Source organism: Maylandia zebra, linkage group LG11 (assembly GCF_041146795.1).
Source record: "Maylandia zebra isolate NMK-2024a linkage group LG11, Mzebra_GT3a, whole genome shotgun sequence".
In the NCBI taxonomy this organism is placed as follows: Eukaryota; Metazoa; Chordata; class Actinopteri; order Cichliformes; family Cichlidae; genus Maylandia; species Maylandia zebra.
This window is the reverse complement of record NC_135177.1, coordinates 29949114-29973401: the sequence shown is the minus strand read 5'-3', so window position 1 is coordinate 29973401 and position 24288 is coordinate 29949114. Positions and strand designations below refer to the sequence as shown.

Here is a 24288-nt window from a genome sequence, read left to right as displayed (position 1 = left end):
TTTTTTATTTGTTCAACAGGGAGCCCAAGGAGAACAAGGAGATGCTGGAATACCAGGAAAACCAGGAGCAAAGGGCCTCCAAGGCCCAAAAGTGTGTGCACGCAATACTCTGTGTTCAACATCTTCAAGGATTTCTCTCTTCTATCTTTCAGTCTTTTAAGAAATATTAAACATTGCATTGTTTTTGCTGCACCAAAAACCTCCTTACACTTGATTTTGTCAGCAAATTACCACAGTTGCCAGTAGTTTGTTTTGAAGACACCAACCTGTCTGCAAACACTTGCCAACTACTCAAAAGAGCAGTAGTGAAACTTGAAAAAAGTGCCACCAAAAGTCAGCAAATAGTGAGTTTTTGCAGACAGTTCTGTGTCTTCCACGCAGTCTCCTAGTGACCAAAACAATGGGTGGTTACCAGGCGGTTTTGCAGTCAGGATTACTGTATTAGCAACTTGTAATAAACTAATAAAAGCAGTTATAGTTTAAATATTAACTTAAGTATTGTGCTAATCATTCTATTTGTGTTAGTTTAGTGTTTAGTCATTCTTCCAAATGTCTTCCACACATTTTGATAATTTTCAGAACTGACCAACAGACCTTTAATATCAAGATATATTATTTAGTTGTGTGTTTAATTGATTTTTTTTTAACAGGGGCCAAAAGGTGAGACGGGACCTGATGGGGAGAAGGTGAGTTCTTTAACTATACAGTCAAACTGCATTACAAAAGTAAAATAAAATAAAGGTATAGCGACTGTAACTTGTGACCTTTTGTATGCCTAAAAGACCAGACACACTTTCACTTGTAAACAAAACAAAACATAACACATTAGCTACCAGAGAGTGCTGACTCAAAATTCAAATTCAGTTCAGGCTTTGATGAAAACTCTGAGTCAGTGAAAACAGACAAACAATCTTTTGTCAGTTGTATGGTCAGAATAAGTAGCTAGTTAAATACTTTCCTATTTACAATCGCTTTCATGTGTCTGTGTGTGGACGGAGGTGCGGTTTGAATAGCTAAGTTGGGGAGTTCCCTTGTCTGTGTTGTCAGAGTTTTGTTGTGTTTGACATGAACTTTGTTGGGTATTATTTAGTGTCAAGGCTCAGGGGCTGCTAGTGTTTGTGTGTGTGCTTAAGGCTTAAGGCTTTCTTTTATCTCATGTGTGTAGCAGTTTCTCATTTATGTTGGAGTAGAATAAACGGAGGAAAAAACTACCATAGCAGTAAAACCACATGTCTTAATATTGTTGAGATCTAATTCAAAATGAAAGTTGGAAGGTTGTCGCTCCACTCGTAAATTTGGCTGAAAGTTAAAAATACTTTTCCTTTTCAACACATCTGCAAACTACTCAGTCCCCCACCAGATTAACACCCTCTTCCTATGAGGCAGCAACTATAGCACCACCATGATGTCCTCAGAGTAGAGCTGCTGCTCCTCCAGATTAAAAGGAGCCAGTTGAGGTGGTTCGGGCATCTGACTAGGATGCCTCCTGGGTGAGGTCTTCTGGGCATGTCCCACCGGGAGGATGCCCCGAGGCAGACCAAGGACACGCTGGAGAGATTATATCTCTCGGCTGGCCTGGGAACGCCTTGGTGTTCCCTCAGATAAGCTAGAGGAGGTGGCTGGGGAGAGGGAGGTCTGGGCTTCTCTGCTTAACTGCTGACATCTTGTGATGGTTGTAGAAACATGATCAAAATTTCTTAGTTGGCACTTTTTATTTCTTTATTTAATATTTGGTATTAAGTTGGCAGCAGCATAAAGAAGGTCGGGGAAGGGGGGCACAGACGTATCAGCATGGGGCCTATCAGTCCATCTTAATCATTTTTATCCTTCATGTTACCAGCATATTAAACATAAACAGAATACAGACTAAAGAGTAATTTACTGCAAGAAGCAAAAATAATAGCAAACTAATGCTATCATTTTTCTGTAAAGCAAATTTACCTACAGGTATAAATAAAGTAACCTTGAACCTTGATGTCCAAGATCTGTCCTGAGACCTCCTCCAGGACATGCCTTCGGAGACATCCAGTAGGCTTCCTGCCCTAACCACTTCAGCTGGCTTCTTTTGATGTGAAGGAATACCAGCTGTACTTTGAGTTCCTCCCGAATGGCCAAGCTCAGAACCCTCACTCTGAGCATGAGCATAAACATGCTTTGGACAAAGTTGTGCTGCAGTCTTATTCTTTCAGTTACTACACTGAGGTGGTGGCTCAGATGAGGGTGGAGATGTAGAATGAGCCATAAACTGAAAGCTTCACTTTCAACCCCAGCTCTCTCTTCACCACAGCAGAACAGTGCAGTATCTGTGTTACAGCAGATGCCTCACCAATCAGTCTCCCAGTCTCTTGCTCTTTTCTTCCCTCACTCATGAAGCAGATACATAAACTCTTTGGGCAGCAACTTATCCTTAAACCCAGACAAATTTCACTCCACACTTTTCTTGTGGAGAACCATGGCCTCAGACTTGGAGATGATAATTCTCAATGTTTTATAGTCAGATGCAAACCACCCCAGTGCAAGCTGAAGGTTACCACCTGCAGAAAGCAGAGATGATATCCTGACACCACTGAACTGGGTCTCTAAAACATTAGTATTTTTAGAAAGTACTACTCAAAATAGAAAATAATGGTGTCACATCATTTGGAACAAATTGACTGAAGTCTTAAAAAAATGGGAACAACAGGAAAAAAGTTATTCTGCAGGAGTCTGCGAGGACCCCTGTCAGTAGGATGTGGGTAAAGACATTGTTTCTGAAAATGTCTCCTGACCTGATTAAACGCAGAAGGGAATTACCCACCATTGAGTGGTGTTTTGTTATTCCTGCTTGTCCTGTTAGTTCTGTTATTGGTGACTCAAGAAATAAAGCACCTGCTGCTGGTTATATTTTATATCCTCTGCCAATCATAACAACTTCCTCTTTCATCATATTTACTTTCCCCTGCAGGGTGCAGCAGGGAAGAAGGGCATGAAAGGCGAGAAAGGACAGAAGGTGATTTTACCTGTTTACAGTTAGATAAAGAAACATCTTCCTACAAACCGTACTCTCCATTTCATTTCCTCTTTCCACCCCCGCTGGGATTTACTCACTGAGTTTGTTCCTTTTTCGTTTTACCTTTCAGGGAAGCGTAGGAGACCGTGGAGACAGAGGACAGGTGCGTACTTGATTTACATTTCTTGTTTTTACTCTAATGTCATAGAAATACATGCACATGATGCAGCGTGAGTTTCTGAATCCATAAAAAAACCATTTCATGCCTTTCCTTATTATACTGATTCCAAGTTGTTATCGGTTTTAGTAGAATATCCTACATATATCAGGCAAAAATCAGAACACATTACTCCATATGTAAAAGAAATATATAAATAATTTAAAACCATGAACATTAAACAGGGCTAATCGGTCTGGATAGCCTTCAGAGTTTTAAGGTCATCCTAAAGGAGTTGCATGTCATTGAACTCAGGTCAGGCCAGTCATTTCTTTCCCACACTAACATCAGAAAACCCACTTTTTAGGGAACAGGCTTTATACACAAGGGTATTGTCATGTTAAAGCTGAAAAAGGCAAAGTTATACAGGGACTGGTGTGGAGTACTGCACCAATAAGCTTAGAAGGAGATAAAGTTAATACTGAGTACAACTGAGTTAAGTTTGTTGGTTCAGTCATCCACAACAGCCCCAGTTAGTCACATGGCCCTTTGGGAAAACTGACAGTCCAGCCCTGCTCCAGTATTGTCCTTTGCTTCAGTGCAGCATGAAGTTTGTTCTAAACTATGAAACAACAACTTTCAGAATAAACATACAAACAGGCATCCAGTGTAACATTGTTTCAAAAGACATTCTGATGCTGCAGCTTTATCACTTGTCTCAAAGCAGAGGTATCTACATTAGCATCTGTTCTTCGTAGCTGGCAGAACTGTTTATGATTTCTCCACACTGTCTGCCAGGTTAACAGCTGACAGTTGACCCGAAGCTTATGTTATTATGATGGGATTTCAAGACAAAACATTCAAATTTTTTTATCATCATCACACATTTTCAAAATCCCTTCACTTCACTTCCCCGTTGCCCATGCTGTAATCTGTGTAAACATATAATTTGCAAAAACTCAGACAACTAACTAAAAATTAGTCATACTAATTACGCTTTTTGGGGTATAAACAGTAATCTGTTGTAGTGTAAAAGTACTCACATGCCTCTTTCTTCTTCATTTGAAACATCTTCTTTTGACAGCGTGGGCCTAAGGGAGCTGTTGGTCCCATTGGGGCTCCAGGCCCGGTTGGACCTCCTGGCATCCCAGGGGTCAGAGGACAACGTGGTCCAGCCGGGGACCCAGGTCTTAAGGGTCGAGCTGGACCTAAAGGAGTGCAAGGTCCATCTGTGAGTAACATCTGCATGGGAGAATGCATGGATTTTTGAATTAACCAAATTGAACATTGAAACAATATTCATTTGTAACCATTGTGAACACCAGTTCATCAGTGTTAATACTTGAAGGTTCATGTTTGCTGTTTTTCACCACTAAATAAATAAAATAAATTGTCCAAAATAAAGACAATGTTGGATAACACCTCCCACCCACTCCATGACATGCTGGTCTGTCTTGTTAATGTTGTTTATAATGGAGCACTGTAACAAAAAAATAATTTCCCCCAGGGATCAATAAAGTATTCTGATTCTGATTAAACTGAAAAATCCCTGTTTTCAACTTAAGTTAAACTTGAAACACACTCAGTGTGTTCTAAATAATATCTACTGCCTTATTTAAAAGAGGAACTAAAAGTATCGCTGAAACTTATTTCCCTGACGTCATTTCCTTCCTGGTTCCATTATTTTCACTTCAGTTAGTCATTTTGAAAAGTCCAAATGTTATATGAAAATATTATTGGCTTATATTATTTTAGCTTTTATACATCTCACAAACAGAAGGCTGATAATATCACAGAAAAAATTACTGTTGGATAAATCACAATAACGTGTCTTCTTAAGAGCTGGGCCTCAGTCTACTAAAATCATTAATAATTAGAATGAATTCCCATTATTAATTAATGTGCACAATATTTTCGTGACTAACTTATCATTCATTTTGTATCTTAGACGTCAGAGAAACTTCCAACACCTCTAGTGATCAGCATCAGATGTCTGATTTTGCCTGAACCTGACCAGTTTATTATTTCGTTCACACTTAAAGAGTAAGATGATAGCTTCTTACTGTAACGCTGGAGTTTTGCAGCATTGATGCAGAGAATTTGAATTGTTTGTTGTCCTGCAGGGTCCTGGGCTTACTGATGAGCAGGTCTTGCAGCTCTGCAGAGGTGTTGTTACAGCTCAGATCTCTCAGTATGCTTCCTCCATCAGAGCCAAGTGCTCTCAGGGCTGTCCCATCAACAACCGGACACTCATTGGGCCCCCAGGAGCTCAAGGGCCACCAGGGCCACCAGGCAAAGCTGCAAGTCCCTCTTCAGTCTTTTTATTATTTATTATTTATTTGTCATTTTAATAGCTGCTGTGAGATAAACTAGGGATGTGATATAAACTCTTGGATGTCCTGCCCTTATACCTATTAGTATATTAATATAATTTCTGCCTTCATCTATCAGGGTAAAGTAGGAAAAACCGGAGCAAAAGGAGCCAGAGGTGTTCAAGGTGACAGAGGACTGGAGGGACAAAAGGGAACACCCGGCGACAGAGGCAAGAGTTTCCTACTCCCTTGACCAATTAAATACCTATGTTATTTTTTTATATTTATGCTTTTTATTGAAGGTTTTAGAGTTTAAGAACTGTTGAAAGGTTAAGATGGACATATAAGGGCACATAGTGGGGAAAAAGTTGGATAGCTAAAGAACGGCACTAGTGTAAATTAAACAATTTAAAATCATTTAGAATAGTATTCTTGCCATGGTTTTCACTCACAGTGTCAGTATTTCATCAAAAGGGAAAAAAACGTTTGAAAACATAGTTGTGCAGCTTTGTGAGTTGCATCTTTTATCTTTTTTAAAAGGTCGAAAGGGACCCAAAGGCGTTGTAGGAGATCCGGGTATAGGGCTGCCAGGACTCAACGGACCACAGGGACTCAGAGGTAGGACACTGGTCGCATCCACACTGTCAAACATCCTGTAAACATTACTTCAGGACTGTTTTTTTTTTGTTTTTTATCTTGAATTAGATAACAGTGAAAGATAACAGTGTATCTGTAATAAACAAGTAGTAAAGCCTGAATTTTTTTTAAATAAAAAATAAAAAACATACTAATTTATTTATTTAGTCCGTAATTAGCCAAAAACTCAGTACTGTCTTGATATAGCGTAATGAATGTTTGCACCATGTTTTCTTTTTTCAAATTTTGCTTTTTACAGGTTCACCAGGTAACCCGGCAGAACCAAAAGATGGCATGGAGGGTCCCCGTGGGGCTCGTGGCTTCCCTGGTCCCGTGGGTCCACCCGGCATGGTTGGATTTGCAGGTGTACCGGGATTTTGCGAGGCACGAGACTGCAGCATTTATGCACCAGTGATGCGCAAAGAGCAGGGTCTGGTGAAAGGGCCAGTGAGTTAAAAAATCTGAAACTAAACATCAGATATTATGGTGCTTATAGGAATAACTTGGTGTTAACAATGAAATATTTTACATACAATATTGTGACAATAGTCTGTCAAAAGCTGTGATATAAATGTCAATGGATAAAGTGTAGTGTCATGATGCACTTGACTTGTGCAGAAATCTCATGCCTCTAGTCAACATCTGATACCACACAGGGATTATATTTCATACATGTTCAAACTCTGCAGCAGTTTTTACTGCTGTGTATGTTGTGATTTTAGAAAATGATAAATTATCCCAAGCTGATTCCTTATTTCTTCATTTTAGTTTTTTAATTTCTCTGGTACCCAAAGAATAAATAGATAAATCTATGTAAATATTTTGTAAAGACTCTAAAGTACATGTGCTGCGCTCTGAAACAAATAAACAGATGTGTTCTTTAGTCAGTCTGAGTCTTCAGTTTTTCTGACTGGGTGCATTTTTATTTTATTTTACTTTTTGCAAAGTTTTTGCAGTCAATGACCCCAGAAATGGCCTGGTTTCAATTTCCTGGATCTTCCACGACGTCATAAACATCTTTTTTTCAGTGATTCAAAAAAAAATGAAAAAGAAAAATAGCATATTACACTCTTATTATCAGGTTTTTTTCACTGGATTTCTTTCAAGTATATGAAAAGTACACTTATGGTAATGTGTGGCTTAAAAATACACATTTACTAAATTCAAATTCAAATTCAAATTCGAATTTTATTTGTCACGTACACAGTCATACACAGTACGATATGCAGTGAAATGCTTGGACAACTGCTCGTGACCTAAAGAAAACAAAAAAGGAAAAGGCTATGAATAAGATAGGAAATAAATATGAAAAATTAAAAAGGGTAAATTTAACTAGGAAGGAATAAAATATAAATTAAGGTTAAAAATGAAATAACTGTACAACACAAATTAGAATGAAGGGTAAATTTAACTGGGAAGGAATAAGATAAAATATATAAATTAAAGTTGAAAATAAAATAACTGTACAACAAAATACACAATATAGAACTATATAAGAATGTATGAAGAAATCTAAATCTAAATAAATATATACACAATAACAGCAGCTGTACAAGTATTAACCGGAAATGAAGAATATAGTGACCAGTGTTGTGCAAAAAAACAATGTGTGCAAAAACAAAGTCCAGAATGTCCAGTGTGTGTGTAAGAACCATATGTGTGGGTCAGTACTGTGTGGTGGTGTGATTGAGAGACCGTATCGCCTGCGGGAAGAAGCTCCTCCTCAGTCTCTCTGTGTTGGTCTTCAGGGAGCGGAATCGCTTTCCTGACCTCAACAGAGAGAACAGTCTGATGTTGGGATGGCTGAGGTCCTTCACGATCTTCCTGGCCTTGGTCCGGCACCGCCTGCTGTAGATTGAGTGCAGGTCAGGGAGCTCGGAGCGGATGGTGCGCTCAGCTGACCGCACAACCCTCTGTAGAGCTCGTCTGTCCTGCATGGTGCTGTTCCCGAACCAGGTTAAGATGTTTCCCGCCAGGATGCTCTCTATGGTGCACGAGTAAAAGTTCCTGAGCACCTTGGAGGGCAGTTGGAAGTCTCTCAAGCGTCTGAGGTGGTAGAGACGCTGTCGGGCCTTTTTCACCACGGTGTTGATGTGACAGGACCATGACAAGTCCTGCGTGATGTGAACTCCGAGGTATTTGAAGCTGTCCACTCTCTCCACTGGGCACTCGTTGATGACGGGGGTCTGGTAGTTCCTCTCCTGCTTAGTGCTGAAGTCCACTATCAGCTCCTTTGTCTTACTGACGTTTAGAAGGAGGTTGTTCCTCTGGCACCAGTTCTCCAGATTCCTAATCTCCTTCAGGTAGGCCGTCTCGTTGTTATCAGAGATCAGGCCCACCACGACGGTGTCGTCAGCAAACTTGATGATGGTGGTGGAGCTGGTAGTGGCCACACAGTCATATGTGTACAAAGAGTACAGCAGGGGGCTCAGAACACACCCCTGGGGGGCTCCAGTGCTGAGAGTGGTGGAGGCTGAGACATGTCCGCTGTGTGACCTAAGCAATGTTATAGTTTCAAACTAACATTTCAACAAAATAAAATGGCAGAATGAGTAGTACAGGACAATTTTGTGCACAACAAAAACCCAACTTAAAAACTATGATTATCAGTGACATGGACTTTTTGTATAAAACTACATCTGTTACCTCTTCATTAAGAAAGCACTCAGCACACACGATAATTGTGTTTTGTTTTGTTTTATTTCATAGCTGTGCAATAATATTATACTACCAGCATGGACAGCACTGATGCATTGATTAACATATGATAGCAGCAACACAAGAAGGAAAGCACATAAGTACCCTACACCCTACTGCATGAAATGACACATGACTGTAAAAATATGGAATTTTACATTCTAATGTTTGGTGCTTCAATAGATCATATTACAACAGTGTGGTTAAAACAAACAAACAAACAAACAAATAAATAAACACCTATTCGGCAGTAGGATTTTCAAACACAGCAATTTTTCTTTTTTTTTTTTTTATTACCGGTAATTCTATTTGGCTCAGTTTTTGTTTTTTGTTTTTGATTATTTCACATTTTTTTCCAGTCTCTAATGAAGTCTCTAATAAAAACAATAATACTAAAAGTCCCCCACCCCATATCTCTCTCTCACACACAGACACACAAACACACACAACAAACAAACAAAAGCACCACTTAATTGGCTGCATAGTTTTTAAATACTCAGCTGTTACGTTTGATATGTCCTTTTTGTATTTCAGTGGGACAGCTTTTTAGTGCTTTTATTGGAATGTTTCTATTATTAACTTAATGCCCAATTTTAATGAAATAATCATTTTCAAAAGATAAGAGATAATTGGGAAGCAAAAAAGAGCATAATTGTTTGTTAATTAAAACAAATGTATTGATTTTATTTTATTTAATCAAAAGCTAATGATATGATTAAGAAACTGATTAAAAAAATCACAATTAAAACACGTTGTATTGAAAGTACATGGACTGTCTTGATGATAAAAAAAATTAGAGAAAATCTAAAGTTTGTGTGTTTTTTCACATTTTTTTAATGCATTTTTTAATGGGCAGAAAGAGTTTAAAGTTAATGCCTTATATATAATGTAGCAGATGTGTAGGACAATTTATTACATATTCATCTGGTCCAAATGAAAACACTGTTAATATTTTATTTTTTAATACTTTACACTTTAAGTTGGTAATAAAATGTAAAATAGTTTCCCTAGTTGGAGTGGAAGTGTCGAATATTTGTAAAACACATGAGAGGTCAATAAAAAAAACAAAAGAAAATTATGTATTCCAGAAAGAAGACACATCTGGGTTTAATCTGGCTATTTTATGGCAAATGGTGCATCTGCCAAACATGGATAAAAGGCACAGAGTGGTCCTAACGTTGGTCACAGCTAGTGTTGGGTCAGATGTAGCCTGGTATTAAACTTACTCCACCAGTACCAGTACAGTACCATTAGTCAAGGCCAAAGTGCCTGTAGAGAAAACTGCAGATATGGGCCACATTTGGGCGAAACAGTTATTGTAGGGAGGAGAGAAATGGAGTGGAAAACATTGGTAAAGAAATACTGGCAGTTTATCTCATTTCCACTCCATCTATACAGAGAATGGCTTTGATTCTGCTTTACTAGTTGTAGCTGTCATTTAAATGTAGTAAAACTGTTACAGTTACTATTCAAATACATATTGTAAACATTCATAGCTGCCATTGCACTAAGAGTTCTGGAGGAAGAGCTGTACATGAGAACTGTGTGTTTAGGGAATGTTACTCCTTCCACTGCTGGTGTTGTCCTTCAGCTATTTAACTATGTGCCACATAACTGTATTTATGTCATCTTTTAATAAGATGAGCCACACATAATTTTGGCATTTTGCAGAATAAGAATGGATCACAACATAAATAAAATTCTATAATCTATGAGTATTGTCTTGAATATTGACTGATTCTTTATTAAATCTCAGCTAAAAAGAGTTTACTTTAGCCTGTCAAAAAAGCTGTAAATACCTTATTGTTAGCCACTTAAAATGAATAAAAGCAGCAGATATTTTTTTGTAAAAAAAGAAATGTCAATTTCCCATTATGAAATTAAAAATAAAAGTTTTTAAAAACGCCTAATCTCAGTTTCCCAAGGCACCAATCACATAGTTTAAATAGCTTATTTTGTCATAACTTGAAATGTTTATATGGAGCATATTTATTCAAAAATGAAATGGTTTAAAGAAAGTAGCTTATTTATTAGCAGCTCAGTTAATGTCAGTAAGTGGTTTCAAAACAGATATTACCTGAATATTTGCTTTGTTACTTTGGATAGTGTCAGTGGTAATTGTTTTGACCAGTTTAGATTAGTTTAGTTAGTTTTGAGCAGTTTGTTTAGAAATGCTTGAAAATGTATGAAACACTAAAACAAGCTGTGTTCTGTGCTTGGTTTAGTCCTACAGTAGTAAAATACAGCTTTGAGGTCGCTGGTGCAATTCAAGTAAACCAAACAAACATAAGATGCTCTTTTCTGCTTCGACAATCTCTGACCTTCTTTCAAGTGCATTCAGGGTATTCTTTTAAATAAATAAATAATAAATTTGTCAGCACTTCACTGTATTTTTGTTTCCTGAGATTATAACAGTAAAGTGACAAGTGGGACCTGTTTATACTTTCAGTTTGTTAAAATTAGTACCTGGATTTTTACCATCACTGGTTTGTAAACATCAAATTGGCATGTACACATTTTTTAAACCTCTTCCAGTCCTATGACACAACAGAAACCTTCTTCCCTTCATAATACACTAGTCACAATTTCTGAAAGGTTTCTGTGAGCAGCTTTGTTCAGTGAACTCTGGGAGTTGTATTTACCAAGTGTAGCAGCTAAGTACACCTCTGTACTGTAGTTTAGTGTGTTTCAAATAAATTGAATGTTTATCTTCATCAATAAATTTGTCATTTAAATAGCAGCAGGTCATGTCCATACACATTCAGTGTCAATAAATAAATGGTAGCAGCAAATTGTCTCATTAATAAGGAAAATGTTACACTTTTTAAATATTTTGTCATCATTTAACACTAAACTTAAAAATCTTACCAAAAGGGGCAAGGAGACAAAAGCGAAAAAATTGACTGGTGATCATTATTATTTTGGCTTGTGGAAGAAATCCATGAAATTTTTAAAAGGGTCTTTCTTGGTAAATACACCCCTGAGAGAAACACGACTCAAAAAAAAAAAAAAAAGTGAGGTTTTTAGGTTGTAGGATATATTCCAATGCTCTCTAAATCACTTTCATTTTGTCATTTAACAGTAAAGGATGGAAACCGATGTGCCTGAAGAATGATAAAGTGTTTCAGTGCTGTAAGAAGAAGTGTAAATATAATATTTTTGAGCTTATAGCTGTATAAAGTATGAAAGTATAAAATTGCCTTCATGGTAAACACTGTCTGCACGGCACTGCATGGCGAGACAGTGCAAACTGATTCAAGCTGACAGGAAGCAAAAGCATAGCTGTTCCCTTAGCAGAAATACCTTCCACCCCTGATATTAAAAGCATCTTTTCTTTCTGGCAAAAGCAGACGACTCAGGAGATCATCTGCTTCACAATCCATCCGGCTGTCAGTAGTGCCAATCCAACGGTGCCTGCAGCAGAAAGAAAATTGGTTAGCAGGTTAGATTTTCATGCTTATAATAAACCACTATTCAGATAGGTGCTAATATAGCATTCACTAGTTTTAATGTGTGCATCCTTTGTCTCTATTGTGGAATTAAATATTTTTCAGCTTACTGAATAGATGCCATAACACAAAGTTTTGGATTCTCCATTGATTTGATTAAATGACTTGTACTGTGTGCTAATAAGCTGAGCACTGTTTGCAAGCAAACGGGAACATTTCCACCCTTATAACAAGATTGTTACCTGGGACATTCGTGTCTGGTTAGTAGCATTGCACTCCTATGTAAATATGTGTCATGTTAGACACATGATGGAGAGTTTAAAGAGTATTTTAAGACTGCCTCATTCTACTAGACCATCTACTTTAGTCCTGTATTGAACATGTGCTGTTCAACATCTTCAACAGCTGCTGATGTTTTGATATTGCTTGTGTTTTAACATCAATAACATCAAAACATTGCAGAAAACAAATAATTTTACTGTCACTCAGAAGACTGTGAGACTGTGATTCATGTCATGCACGGGAGTGGTTTTTTTTAATCCTGTTTTTGTTCACTGAAAAAAATCATGGCCTACTTTGACTACACCAATTCAAAATTGTATCATCTTCTTGAAGAGAGAAATAAAAATAAGCTTAAACATTGTTTGGAGAGTGGAATCTAGGTCTATGTTTATGTATCTCAAAAATGGAGTTTAAAAACACAGTCAAAAATTTGTCTGTCATTGTATAAAACAAGACTTACTCTGATGCCTACACGACCCATTAAAATCCTTAGGAACAGTCTGGGAGCAGGGCTGGCTCTGGTAGTGGATGCACTCCTCTTTAACAATACCAGAGCGCTGTAACAGATAAAGTGAAAATAAACCTGAAGAGTTCTTTCTTTATTGTGTTGACATGACTTTAAATGGATACTTTTGACTGCCATGCCTTTGGGTCACCACAGCACAGAGATCTATATATTTATATCTGGCACAGATTTGACACCAGATTCACCTCCTATGCTCCCATGTACCTGTGCATGGGACCAGCACTGGATATGTATCTCCTCTCAGCGTTGCTTTCCTCTAATCATTACAGGGTCAAAGTTATACATACAGCCCCACTAAAATTTGTTTAAACATCTCTAAACATCTCTCAAATGGCACCTCAAGCAGATGCTGTTGGTAGCCATCAGCAATCTGTTTATCTGGACATAGTGTTTTCAGAAGAGACCTGAGAGATGTTTCTCATCTAAGTCTCATCTAACTGCAGTTTTCCCTAACAGTACATTTGCATAATGGCCAAACCAGAGTTTCATGATTGTTAATATGTAAACTGCCATGACTACTTCTCAGTGGCCATAAGCACCAGTCATAGAGAGCTAAGGAATGGCTGCAATCACAATAATGCAAAATGGTGAAAGATGTACTATTAGGCTCCCTCCTCAGTTCATTTCCTTAAAGATTTATGGTCAGATGATGGCCACAGTGACAAAAGGTATGCTTGTAGAGGTAAAGGTGAGGCTTCCAAACCTAAGAGCTCTGTAACAACTGTAAAGCATGATGGTGGTAGCATCATGTTTTCATGGTACTGCTTTGCTGCCAGTGGTTCTTGTACACCCACAAAGTGAAGGCAGAAGTCATTTTGGTTGTCCATGTAGACAGATACAAGTTTTAGTTGAGCCTGAAGGTGCTAATTTTGGAGCACACACTTCTCTTGGTTGGCACCAAGAAAGAACCTTGAACATCTTAATCAATTTCCTCCTATTTGAGCATGACTGTTTGGGTATTCTTCCAGACCTTGGCAAAGTCATGATACATCCCAATAACTTGTAATTATGTACAGTTGTCTGAATTGACTTATGGAGTCTGTACTTAGTTAGAAATGACTCCAAGAAACCATGCTTTCAAACAAACCCCTTTTTAGGGGTTTTAACTGCATCATACATGACTTTACATAATGTTTTTCCCTCTAGAAAGGGCCTAAGTTAAAACAAATATGGTAAATGGTAAATGGCCTGTATTTATATAGCGCTTTTTACTAGTCCCTAAGGACCCCAAAGCGCCTTACATATCCAGTCATCCACCCATTCACACACACATTCACACACTGGTGATGGCAAGCTACAGTGTAGCCACAGCCACCCTGGGGCGCACTGACAGAGGCGAGTGGATAACGTACCATATGACAAACTGTGGTAACATTTAGATCCACGCATTCATCCATGACAATTGTTCCACCTTCAATTTTCTGGCATGGATGTACACAGCTTTTTTTCACACGTTTGGAGTGGGCAAAGGTCTGCAGAAAGGAACAAACCCAAAAGCAGAGTTAGTAGGTTGTTTTGGGGGTTTTATACCAGTTGCTCGCTTTAGAATTGTATTCTTGGGCTCTAAAGTGGCTTTACATGGCTTAATGTTCAAAAGAGTTCTTATTTCTTTTATATTGGACTCATTGATCCTCTGAAATAAGCTTGTTGACTGTACATTCTTGTCATAGTTGAAAAACTGCTTTCAACAATTGAAGTATCTCTAACCATGCCTTTTTAATTACTAGCCGACTTCAGCTGATGTGTGAAAGAACAGAACCAGGAGTTGACACTTTATTAGATTTTTGTAACACAGATTTTTGTGTGAACTTACAGGAATATTTATACCTTGCCATTAACACTCCAGGTGTTCTCACAGTTTTGGTCAAACTCCAGTGCTTTACTTTGGCAGCAGGAGTAAGGAATGTTTTTCTGCATCACCTCTGAGCTGCTTATGGCCGACCCCACAGCAGCAACTTAATAAAAAGAAGAAGAAAAGAAATGCATTAGACTATGAACACTTCTGTGATTCACCGGTTTTGGTTTCATCTTCTTATCATTAATCAAAGACCTGGACAGTGATTGTTAATCTCTCTCCATTTCACCCATTATTAATCTCTAGGATATACAATATGTTTGTATCTTTATTTTTATTTAAACATTCTGACAATAGTAATGAACCCCAAAGCACAAATAAAAACATTAGCTTCGCATGTACACGACATAAAATCCAGCGCACATCAAAGAACAACCTGTTATATGGGACGTGTCTCTTGTTTTGTTTCTGATACTTCCACGTGTAATAGTGGTAGTAAAAAGAAATTACGTGACTCAAAGATGGGAATTTCCTACTTCAATGACATACTCTTTATTTCGCCATACGCACTGGAAAGCACCTCAGGGGAAAGGAAGGGGAATCCCTGGATGCTTGCGCTTTCGTTGCAGTGACCGAAAAATTAATCAGATGATTAAAAAAACAACATTACGTATTCAAAATGGTAAGAACTTTCTTGCAGAATACAATTACAAAAATACGTGTCAGCTATAGCCTAACGGGCTATTCTCGCAAACAAGGCATATAAACGGTAATGCATAACGTTGAATAAGCTTTCAGGGCAAGTGTTGTGCTATTTCTTCATGCAGTATTTACACTACAAAACATTTCAAACCATAAGTTATGAACAAAAAACACTTCAATTTTGCCAACTCTCAGAAAATAATACAAAACTCGATTCAAACTCCCATCGATTGATTTATCGCTGCCATTTTACACGAAAGACAAACGTGTGTTCGATCTATAGGGTCTTTAAGTCTGCTGATGCTAAAATGACTTTCACAAACTTTCTCTACTTTTTCTCCGGTGAAGCGAAACATAAGATTTGGAGACATAGGATGTTGTTTACTTGGTTATGCTAATCGAAATCGAAGTTGTTGTTATGCCGATGTTGCAAAATCATCTGAATAAAAAGTCGCTTTATTAAAAAAATGATATTACATACCGGTACCTCACCGCAACGTACTGAGAGCTTGGGTTGGCTTAAACGTACAGTAAAATGCATTACAAGACCATTTCTAATATACTTACATAGCAGGACGATAAGAACAGCGTTCATTGTTTTTAGCTTTACACTAAGTGAGAGTAGCAGTTGAATGAGACCTCGCGCTCATCCGCCCCGCCCCTTCCCTTCCCCACTTCCTTCTCACTACAACCCCATTTAAGGCTGAGGGCACAGTTCTCCTCACTCTCGATTTCTAAACATTCAGTCAACAAGATGATATCTGCAGATTTCCTTGGCTGTCTTCTGCTCTTCTCGCAGGGTGAGTGTCTTTTCAGTTTACTTTAGTCGAACGTTATATTATTAGAGTTTGTACATTCGAATAGCTGTATGGTATAGTTTGTAACCAAGAGCTGCATGTTTATATGTATTGAAAGAAAAATAAATACGTGTACTGAGAAACATCTTATTCTTGTATTCCTCAGGCGTGTGCCTCGCTGTGGGTGCAGCTGTCAAGGAGGACACACCAGAAGTCGTGGTCCTTTCGGGTGAAGACTCTATCCTTCCGTGCAAAGCGAAATTCAAGCCCGGAGTCCAGTACCTTGCAGTGAGATGGTACAAGGTAAAAATAAATTAAATAACCAAATAAATACAAATACAATTTATTTTTATTGTCATGCTGCACATTTAAGAAGAAAAAAACATGTCAGGCTCTCCTTGGCAGATTACTGCAAAGTAATATCACTTTCGTTTCTTTCGAAAGTCAAAATATTTGTAGTCAATCACATAATGAAAAGGTTATAACAATGAAAACACAAAGTACAGCACTACAACTGGGTAACATTATGAGTATGCTGCAGTAATAACAAGAGCAGCCGTACTTACAACTTAATTCTTTAGTCTATAAAGTCTAATTAGGAATGTTAAAGTAGAATTACCTGCGACTCAAAATGTACTTTTTCTTCTATTTCAGTAATGTTAAAAGTAGTAGGGGTAAAGTAAAAAGCAGCAGTGAAAGTAACAGTAAAGGTTTATTCATTTATTTCTTATACTGTCATAAAGATTATTGCTGGTCACAAGACACTGCTCAGCCGTGGTGTATAAAGGTCAGAATGGCAGTATAAACATGTCTGGTGATTATTTTAATCCTTGTTTTTATGAACTGGTTAAATATTTAGGCTTTTGCTTAAAACTACAAGGTTCAACTCAAATATGGGGTGTGCAGTAACTGTGGTTAATGGGTTAAAAGTTAAAAAGAAGAAGTGCTATTTATAGTAGTGGCATTTTTTTCCATTAACAGAAGTGATAATGACACTGACATCAGGCGTGTTTGGTTTGGCTGTCTAGTCTCAGATCCTGTTTGGTCATTCATCAGGCACATGACTCTAACACTGGACTGATGCTTTTTCAGGTTTCAGAGAGCCCATCGTCTGCTCGTAATGGCCTTTTGACCAGAGACCTCCCAGATGGTACGACGAGATGGTACAATGGCGTGGAGAGAGATGTGGCACTGGTCAACGAGACCCACGACATCCTCCTGGCCGACACAACGTGCAGTGACGCCGGCGTGTACATGTGTCACCTGGCAGCACCTGTGGGAGAGCAAAACCAGGACGGCTACGTTCACCTGGTGCTGGCAGGTAAACGTTTGTCCCAGTTGTCTCTGGGTTCTTTAGGTGCTCATGCAAATTCAACATACAGGTTTCCCAAACTTTCCCAAGTTCCCTGAGGCATCCGTGACTGAAATTTGACTCAGGGAGAACTTCCAAACTTGAATCAACTGTTATATTTTGAGCATCAGCTTTACAAAACTATCACTCTTTGGCCCAAGGCATAGAGTGTGGGAATCATCTGTCAAGCACATGATTTGGAAAACATCAAGAGCATTAGATTTCCATCAAAAGCTGGTTCAGAAGAAGCTTATTTTGGAAAAGCTTTTAAAGGCTTTTACGGTGGCTAATGCTGATGTTCAGCTTTTACCATGTTCTATATTTTAGCAAAGAAAGACAAAGAAAAACTCATTGGTAAAGTCTGAGCAGATTTATTGGGATACCAAACAAGAGGGGATGTTTCCTTAGATATCTACAGCAAAGTGCACCTCGAGTTTTCTGATATGAAAGTTTGAAAAATGTACAAAATCCAGCCACACAGGAGTTTCCCGCAGAATAGCCTGACTAGGTTCACAACCTGAGCTAGCACAGTGTGGTACAGTTCAAGTGAGTTCAAACTTGAGTAACTTTAATTTGTGTTTTCATTTTCAGATTGTCCAGCTGCTCCCACAGAAAGTCTGGAGAGAGATGATTACTTGATTCTTTTCGCCTCCGTAGTGATAATGATAGCACTTCTGCTGTCTTTCATAAGCTACGTAAGTAATGGAGGATAATTATATATAAACACACTAATATTTAAACAGATTTTCCACAAGAGATTTCTATTATGTGCATCCACTTAGAACCCAACTTACCTAATAATCATTTTGTTGTACTACCAAAAGATTGTAATGATCATCTTTAAACATACTCAAACAATATGCATATGCTGGTCATTCTTAATCTAAATGTATTTCCCATATCTCCACCACAGGTTTGTTTGACGAATGGATTGAGAGAAAGAAACAAACAACAACAGCAAGAACAAATAACAAAAGAAGATTTTTTCCTGAACAAACCAGTGGAACCAAAAGACTTGAAGTTGATCTACACTTTGGGTCCAAAACCATCCACAAAAACTATACTCTGTGTGTAAAGATGAGGACTAACGTTGGCCAATAGAATAAGTACACTCTGCCCTGACATGTGGAAACTGATGGAAATCGGAAGATTATGCGACAACCTTTCAAAAATCATCAGAAAAGTCAGATATAGAGCTGGATCTCCACAGATGCCAAGATGCTGGAGAAACTGGTGACCTGGTTCAAAGAGCAGGTCCAGTAATCAGACGTCGGTTGGTCAGTCTGTGGGTAAAAGAGCCACTGGTTAAGACAGAAAGACAGTGAGTTTGCATGAGCAGTCAGTCAAAGATTCACATTTATTTTGTAAAAACCTGAATTTTTCAGGTGATATTACTTTAATTGCGCCCCATAGCTAAAAGTTTTATTAAGAAAATGACGTTTTTCTGCAGGCAGACAAACACAAACATATAAAAACTGTACTGTCAAGTCAGGCAAACAGTGACTATGCAGGATGGAGCCAAGAAGGTTCACCCTTGCGTTGTTTGTGCACATGTAGTCATGTAGTGGAAGATGTGTGAGTATCAGGAGTAAAAGGCACTGATGTTATTCATGAGACTGAAATGTCCCACCGTAGTAAGAGGATCTGTACTTTTATGTGTTTGTCAAGAATTCTAATGTTTACACAGAGGATGGATGCATTCCTACAAGTTTAAAGTGTCCACACTGAAAATTACTTTAAACTACCTGCTTTAATTGAGCCATGACAGAAACTACCATTCTGGATTCTGTTAATTGTTTTATGTTCTCATATTTTCTTGTTTTCTTTCTTTAAAGCAGACCTTTTAATAAGCTATTGTTATATAAGTGATTTTCTGGATTAAATCTATATTATTGACTTATTAATGTTGTAACTTGAAAAAAAATTATGTTCAGAGAATTATTCTCAGGAAGTACCACATCTGTAAATGACCTTCAAGAACAACAACACCAAAAAAAGGAGACTTTTGTCACTTGAAATGTTAAAAAACAAAGTGACCTTCTAAAGAAGAAGTGAAACATGATGACATATAGGAACACCCGTGATCTATTTGCATTTAGCGTGACATTTGTTTTGGGGAAAGTCCTAAGAGCGGGTCAGTGTAGTCTGGATTTATTTTTATCGGTCCACTTCTTATTTTTTATGTCCGCATTTAGGTCTTCGCCTGTTCGTTCCAACGTGTTTGGTAACAGACATAAAAGTTCTTTTGTTGCTGCTCCACAGCAACATGTATATTGCCTAAATCTTCAACAGAAAAAGAATATATATATATATATATATATATATATATATATATATATATATATATATATATATATATATATATATATATATACTTTCTTATACTGAAAACAAAAGGAGACAGAAATGGGAACACTGATATTCTGCATTCAGTCAGCGTAACATGAGAAAATTATTGCTTTATTTTCTGTATCTCAATTAATGATTCATGGATACTTTTTTGATTCAATGATACACATAAGAAATACATTGGTATTTCTTATGTGTATGTGCTTCTCCTAATGTGTGTTGTTGATAGTTTAAAAATGCATAAAAAAAACACTATATGGACACATCTGCAGTACCAGTGATCTCCCAAATACTGCCTGTATATTAAATAAATACATTTTTGAGTTTGGATCTGTGTCTCTGCAGCTTTTTGGGGTCTGTTCATCAACTAAAGTGCAGCACATTAGTGTCTAACAATTTATGTCTGATGGTGCAGAAACCGACTTTGGAAGTCAGAAATTACTCAGAAGCTTCTACCTCTCCTGGACAGACTCTGGGCATTCCTTGTTGCTTTCCAAACTCTGACATAAAATATAAGAGGTCATTAATAACTTGTGGGATCAGTTGTTCGATCTCCAGTTCCTTGAGTCTCCGTGCTAAAGTGTTGTTGGGCAACATGCTTGGTTTGGGATTGGTGTATGGAGTTTGTAGTGTAAAAGTGTTCTCAGAGTAGAAAACCACTCTACCAGTCAGTGCCAGTAAATTTACTACAAACTGAACTAGGTGATAATAGGAGTAGTTAGAAAAGCTAATCTATGAGTTATTACACTAACACTTCTAAGATGACAGCTGTTAAACTGCATCTTGGGCACCTGACAAACCTTCCTAACTTGAAAGTGTAGTTAGACAAGTTACATCATCATCATCATCAACTTTATTTATAAAGCACTTTAAAACAACCACAGCTGACACAAAGTGCTGTACATTGGAACTGTAAAATAAAATTACATGAGATATAAATAAAAAACAAATAAAAGAAGAGTGAAATCATTCATTAAATAACTACTTCAATTAAAAGAGAAACTAAGTCTCACTGAGGTTAAAAGCCAAGGAATAAAAGTGGGTTTTAAGATGTGATTTAAAAGTGGACAGTGAAGGGGCCTCTCTAACATGCATGGGCAAATTATTCCATAATTTTGGAGCCACAATAGAGAAGGCCCTGTCCCCTCTGAGCTTCCTCCTGGATCTCAGTACCTCCAGGAGCAGCTGGTCAGCTGACCTGAGAGACCGACAGAGTATGTGGGGATGAAGAAGCTCAGAGAGGTAAGGTGGGGCAAGGCATTTAAAAACAAACATAAGAATTTTAAAATTACCTCTAAAAGACACAGGCAGCCAGTGCAGAGAGGCTAGCACGGGGGTTATATGCTCTCTTTTTCGAGTTCCTGTTAGGAGTCGTGCAGCCGCATTTTGAACCAGCTGCAGACGTGAGAGCAATGACTGACTGACCCCCACATTAAGTGAGTTATAGTAGTCCAGGCGGGAAGAAATAAAAGCATGGATCACTGTTTCAAGGTGCTGCCTCGAAAGAAAAGATTTTACTCTTGCCAGTCGCCTTAAATGATAAAAACTGGACTTCACCACTGCTCCGATTTGGTTGTCCAATTTAAAATCACTGTCCAACTTAAAACCAAGGTCAGTAACAACAGATTTAAAATAGACTTCCAGGGATCCTAAAACAACAGAGGAGGACTCACAGGGACCACTGGGTCCAAACACCAACACTTCTGTTTTCTTTTCATTAAAATTTAAAAAGTTTAGAGCCAACCAAGCTTTAATGTCATTAGACATGTCAAGAGAGGTTTTATGGTGATGCCATCCTTGTGTTTTAGTGGCAAATAAATTTGGCAGTCATCGGCATAACAATGAAATGATATCCCATGCCTTCTACGGATAGAACCCAGAGGCAGTAGATACAGTGAAAAGAGCAGTGGCCCTAAAATTGAGCCCTGTGGGACGCTGCATGACAGAGGAGCAGAAGACGCTAATAAATGAAGTGAAGAGCTGGGCAGCATGGCACTGCTTCCTCTCAACAGGACGATGCTGGAGTCCAGTCCTTTCCAGTCACCTTTCTCACTCACTATGTATTAATAGACCTCTCTGCATTGAATCATATCTGTTATTAACCTCTGTCTCTCTTCAGCATGTCTTTTATCGTGTCTTCCTTCTCTCACACCAACCGGTCGCAGCAGATGGCTGCCCCTCCCTGAGCCTGGTTCTGTCGGAGGTTTCTTCCTGTTAAAAGGGAGTTTTTCCTTCCCACTGTCGCCAAAGTGCTTGCTCATAGGGGGTCATATGATTGTTGGGTTTTTCTCTGTATCTATGAAGCGCCTTGAGGCGACTTTTGTTGTGATTTGGCGCTATATAAATAAAATTGAATTGAATTGGAGGTGAACCACCTCTGTCAGCTTGTCCTGGGAAAATGCCAAGTGTTAGCTGGAACAGGCTCATGTGAACCGGATAAGCATTTAAAAAGTGGATAGATAGATAAATGGCTGCATCTGAAGTGAAGGGAGGGCTGACACAATGGTTAAGGAAGCTTTATATAGATGAATACATACAATTCACTGTATATTATGGAATTAAGTTGCCGCTGGATGAATGCTAAGCTTCTAAATATATTTTATGTGTCATAATGGAAGCAGGGCAATCCCTCAACCTGAAGAGTATTGTATCAAGCTCTGTGAGTGTTCAGGGAGAGTAGTATTCTATTTTAGTATAATATTTGTTTTCATAAAACTGTGGAACTCCCTAAAGTCTTAATTGATTTCAGGAAATTTCGCGGAAAAGTGTTGCACCTGATGGGAAGGCACCTGAACTCATAATACGGGAATACGACTTGGGTTTTCTTTAATGTTGAATGAGCAGGAAGTCAGACTTGTTCCTTGACCCTAAATAACTCAACTACGAGGTTAACCAAGTTTCTTCCGCCGTCTTCACACTTCACCGTGTTTGAGTGGTTGGGACTTTTTCAAAGCAGCACTTCTTGTAAAACTCAGACCTCGCGCCTTTTTACAGCTCGATGCACAATATATGTTGGATATTTTCACATTCTAAGGAACACCGGTTTCAAATTAAACTGCAGTAACTACTGTAATGTGAGACTACAGCATGTGGGTGTGTAGAGCTGTTCAACTAAGGGAAGTAGGGAAATCGGTTGCAAATACTGTTGTAAATACAGAGTACACCACTGATATCTACAAATACACCTGTTCCTATAGCGTAGTTCTGCGGAACTGTACTTGTACTTTGTACAGTACAGTTCAGTAGAACTACGCTATGAACCAAAGGAACTCATTCTGTCGTTCGTATAAGACTAACTTGGCCTGTTAAAAACGTGCAATTTGAAGGTACTGCTCCATCCGGTTGTCGTGGCCGAGTGGTTAAGGCGATGGACTAGAAATCCATTGGGGTCTCCCCGCGCAGGTTCGAATCCTGCCGACAACGAATCTTTTTGGCTTATTTATTTATTTATTTTTAAAATGCAATTTGCAATTCTACATTCTCGGGTTTTCAAAGGACGGGACTATTTTATTGTTGACAAATTAGCCTACATTAGTTTAAAAACGGTTGTTCTAATGTTATAAGCAACGAAAGAACAACTAACAGTACATCCTGTCACATTTTCAAAATAAATGTATTAATAAAATAAGCGTTCTAATTAAACTTAATGAAACATCACAATATATTAAAGAGTTACAAAACAGAACAAAATCATGACTGAGATTTATAAACATTTAAAAACAACACAGATGACCAAAGTGCTGTACAACTAAATGAAATAAAACACAGCAAGAAAAATACAAATAGCTCTAATAAATACAAATAGCTCTATTTATAAATATCCCATTATAAATAAACATCCCAATATATAATAGAAGTTGCGCGCCCATGTTGTCAAATGTAATTATTTGATAGTTACCTGTAAGATATCAGTATACTTTAACCTGAAAAAAGGTTAGACAAAGTGTGTGTTCCTGTATGGGGTTTTTTGGGGGTCTCACTGCTATCTTGAGTATTTCTTTCTTCTACTGATTTTCATTCGCAATCTCTCTAGAGAACAATGACCCCACTTCTCCAGACCCTATTTTATCAGGTCCCTACTCTCACTATCGATAACACTGTTGTCTACAAACATCATAGTCCAGGAGATTCATGCCTGACCTACATATGTCAGGTAGACACAAACATCTGCAAACAAGCAGAGGCTCTGGGGCAAATCCCTAATGTAATACCTAATGTCAAGTATAAATTAAAACTTTCTTTGAGC

The 24288-nt window shown here is 38.0% G+C and overlaps 3 protein-coding genes and 1 non-coding gene across 4 annotated transcripts in view; 3 read left to right on the top strand and 1 right to left on the bottom strand.

Annotated features, from left to right (window-relative positions):
* Window positions 1-6977, top strand: part of LOC101483364 (uncharacterized) — a 31344-nt gene extending 24367 nt beyond the window's left edge. The window contains exons 18-26 of the mRNA XM_004551090.3: window positions 20-91; window positions 651-686; window positions 2945-2989; window positions 3120-3152; window positions 4231-4377; window positions 5270-5446; window positions 5598-5688; window positions 5999-6076; window positions 6354-6977. Coding sequence (XP_004551147.3) covers window positions 20-91; window positions 651-686; window positions 2945-2989; window positions 3120-3152; window positions 4231-4377; window positions 5270-5446; window positions 5598-5688; window positions 5999-6076; window positions 6354-6550 — 876 coding nt within the window. The 3' untranslated portion in view covers window positions 6551-6977. The remainder of the gene's footprint in view (window positions 1-19; window positions 92-650; window positions 687-2944; window positions 2990-3119; window positions 3153-4230; window positions 4378-5269; window positions 5447-5597; window positions 5689-5998; window positions 6077-6353) is intronic.
* A 1798-nt stretch (window positions 6978-8775) lies between these two features.
* LOC143421111 (uncharacterized) lies at window positions 8776-16251 on the bottom strand. Its single transcript, XM_076890169.1, has 5 exons — window positions 16113-16251; window positions 14876-15003; window positions 14401-14520; window positions 12983-13079; window positions 8776-12205 (listed from the first exon to the last, which is right to left on the bottom strand). Exons 1-5 carry the CDS (start codon window positions 16138-16140, stop codon window positions 12147-12149), a joined length of 432 nt encoding a protein of 143 aa, XP_076746284.1. The 5' UTR covers window positions 16141-16251; the 3' UTR covers window positions 8776-12146.
* cd83 (CD83 molecule) lies at window positions 16212-20370 on the top strand. Its single transcript, XM_004551089.4, has 5 exons — window positions 16212-16345; window positions 16509-16645; window positions 17435-17663; window positions 18285-18388; window positions 18607-20370. Exons 1-5 carry the CDS (start codon window positions 16300-16302, stop codon window positions 18766-18768), a joined length of 678 nt encoding a protein of 225 aa, XP_004551146.2. The 5' UTR covers window positions 16212-16299; the 3' UTR covers window positions 18769-20370.
* Window positions 20371-23383: 3013 nt separating this feature from the next.
* trnas-aga (transfer RNA serine (anticodon AGA)) lies at window positions 23384-23465 on the top strand. Its single transcript has one exon. It is a non-coding gene; the product is annotated as a tRNA-Ser (tRNA).
* The last annotated feature ends 823 nt before the right edge of the window (window positions 23466-24288 follow it).

Excerpts from the sequence above, each read along its gene's own strand:
- cd83 (XM_004551089.4), top strand. The coding sequence starts at position 16,300 with ATGATATCTGCAGATTTCCTTGGCTGTCTTCTGCTCTTCTCGCAGG. Across the intron at positions 16,346-16,508 it reads TCTTCTGCTCTTCTCGCAGG|GCGTGTGCCTCGCTGTGGGT; the intron begins GTGAGTGTCTTT and ends TGTATTCCTCAG. Across the intron at positions 16,646-17,434 it reads TTGCAGTGAGATGGTACAAG|GTTTCAGAGAGCCCATCGTC; the intron begins GTAAAAATAAAT and ends ATGCTTTTTCAG.
- LOC143421111 (XM_076890169.1), bottom strand. The coding sequence starts at position 16,140 with ATGAACGCTGTTCTTATCGTCCTGCTAT. Across the intron at positions 13,080-14,400 it reads TTACCACAGTTTGTCATATG|CGCTCTGGTATTGTTAAAGA; the intron begins GTACGTTATCCA and ends TATCTGTTACAG. Across the intron at positions 12,206-12,982 it reads TGGGTCGTGTAGGCATCAGA|GCACCGTTGGATTGGCACTA; the intron begins GTAAGTCTTGTT and ends TTTCTGCTGCAG.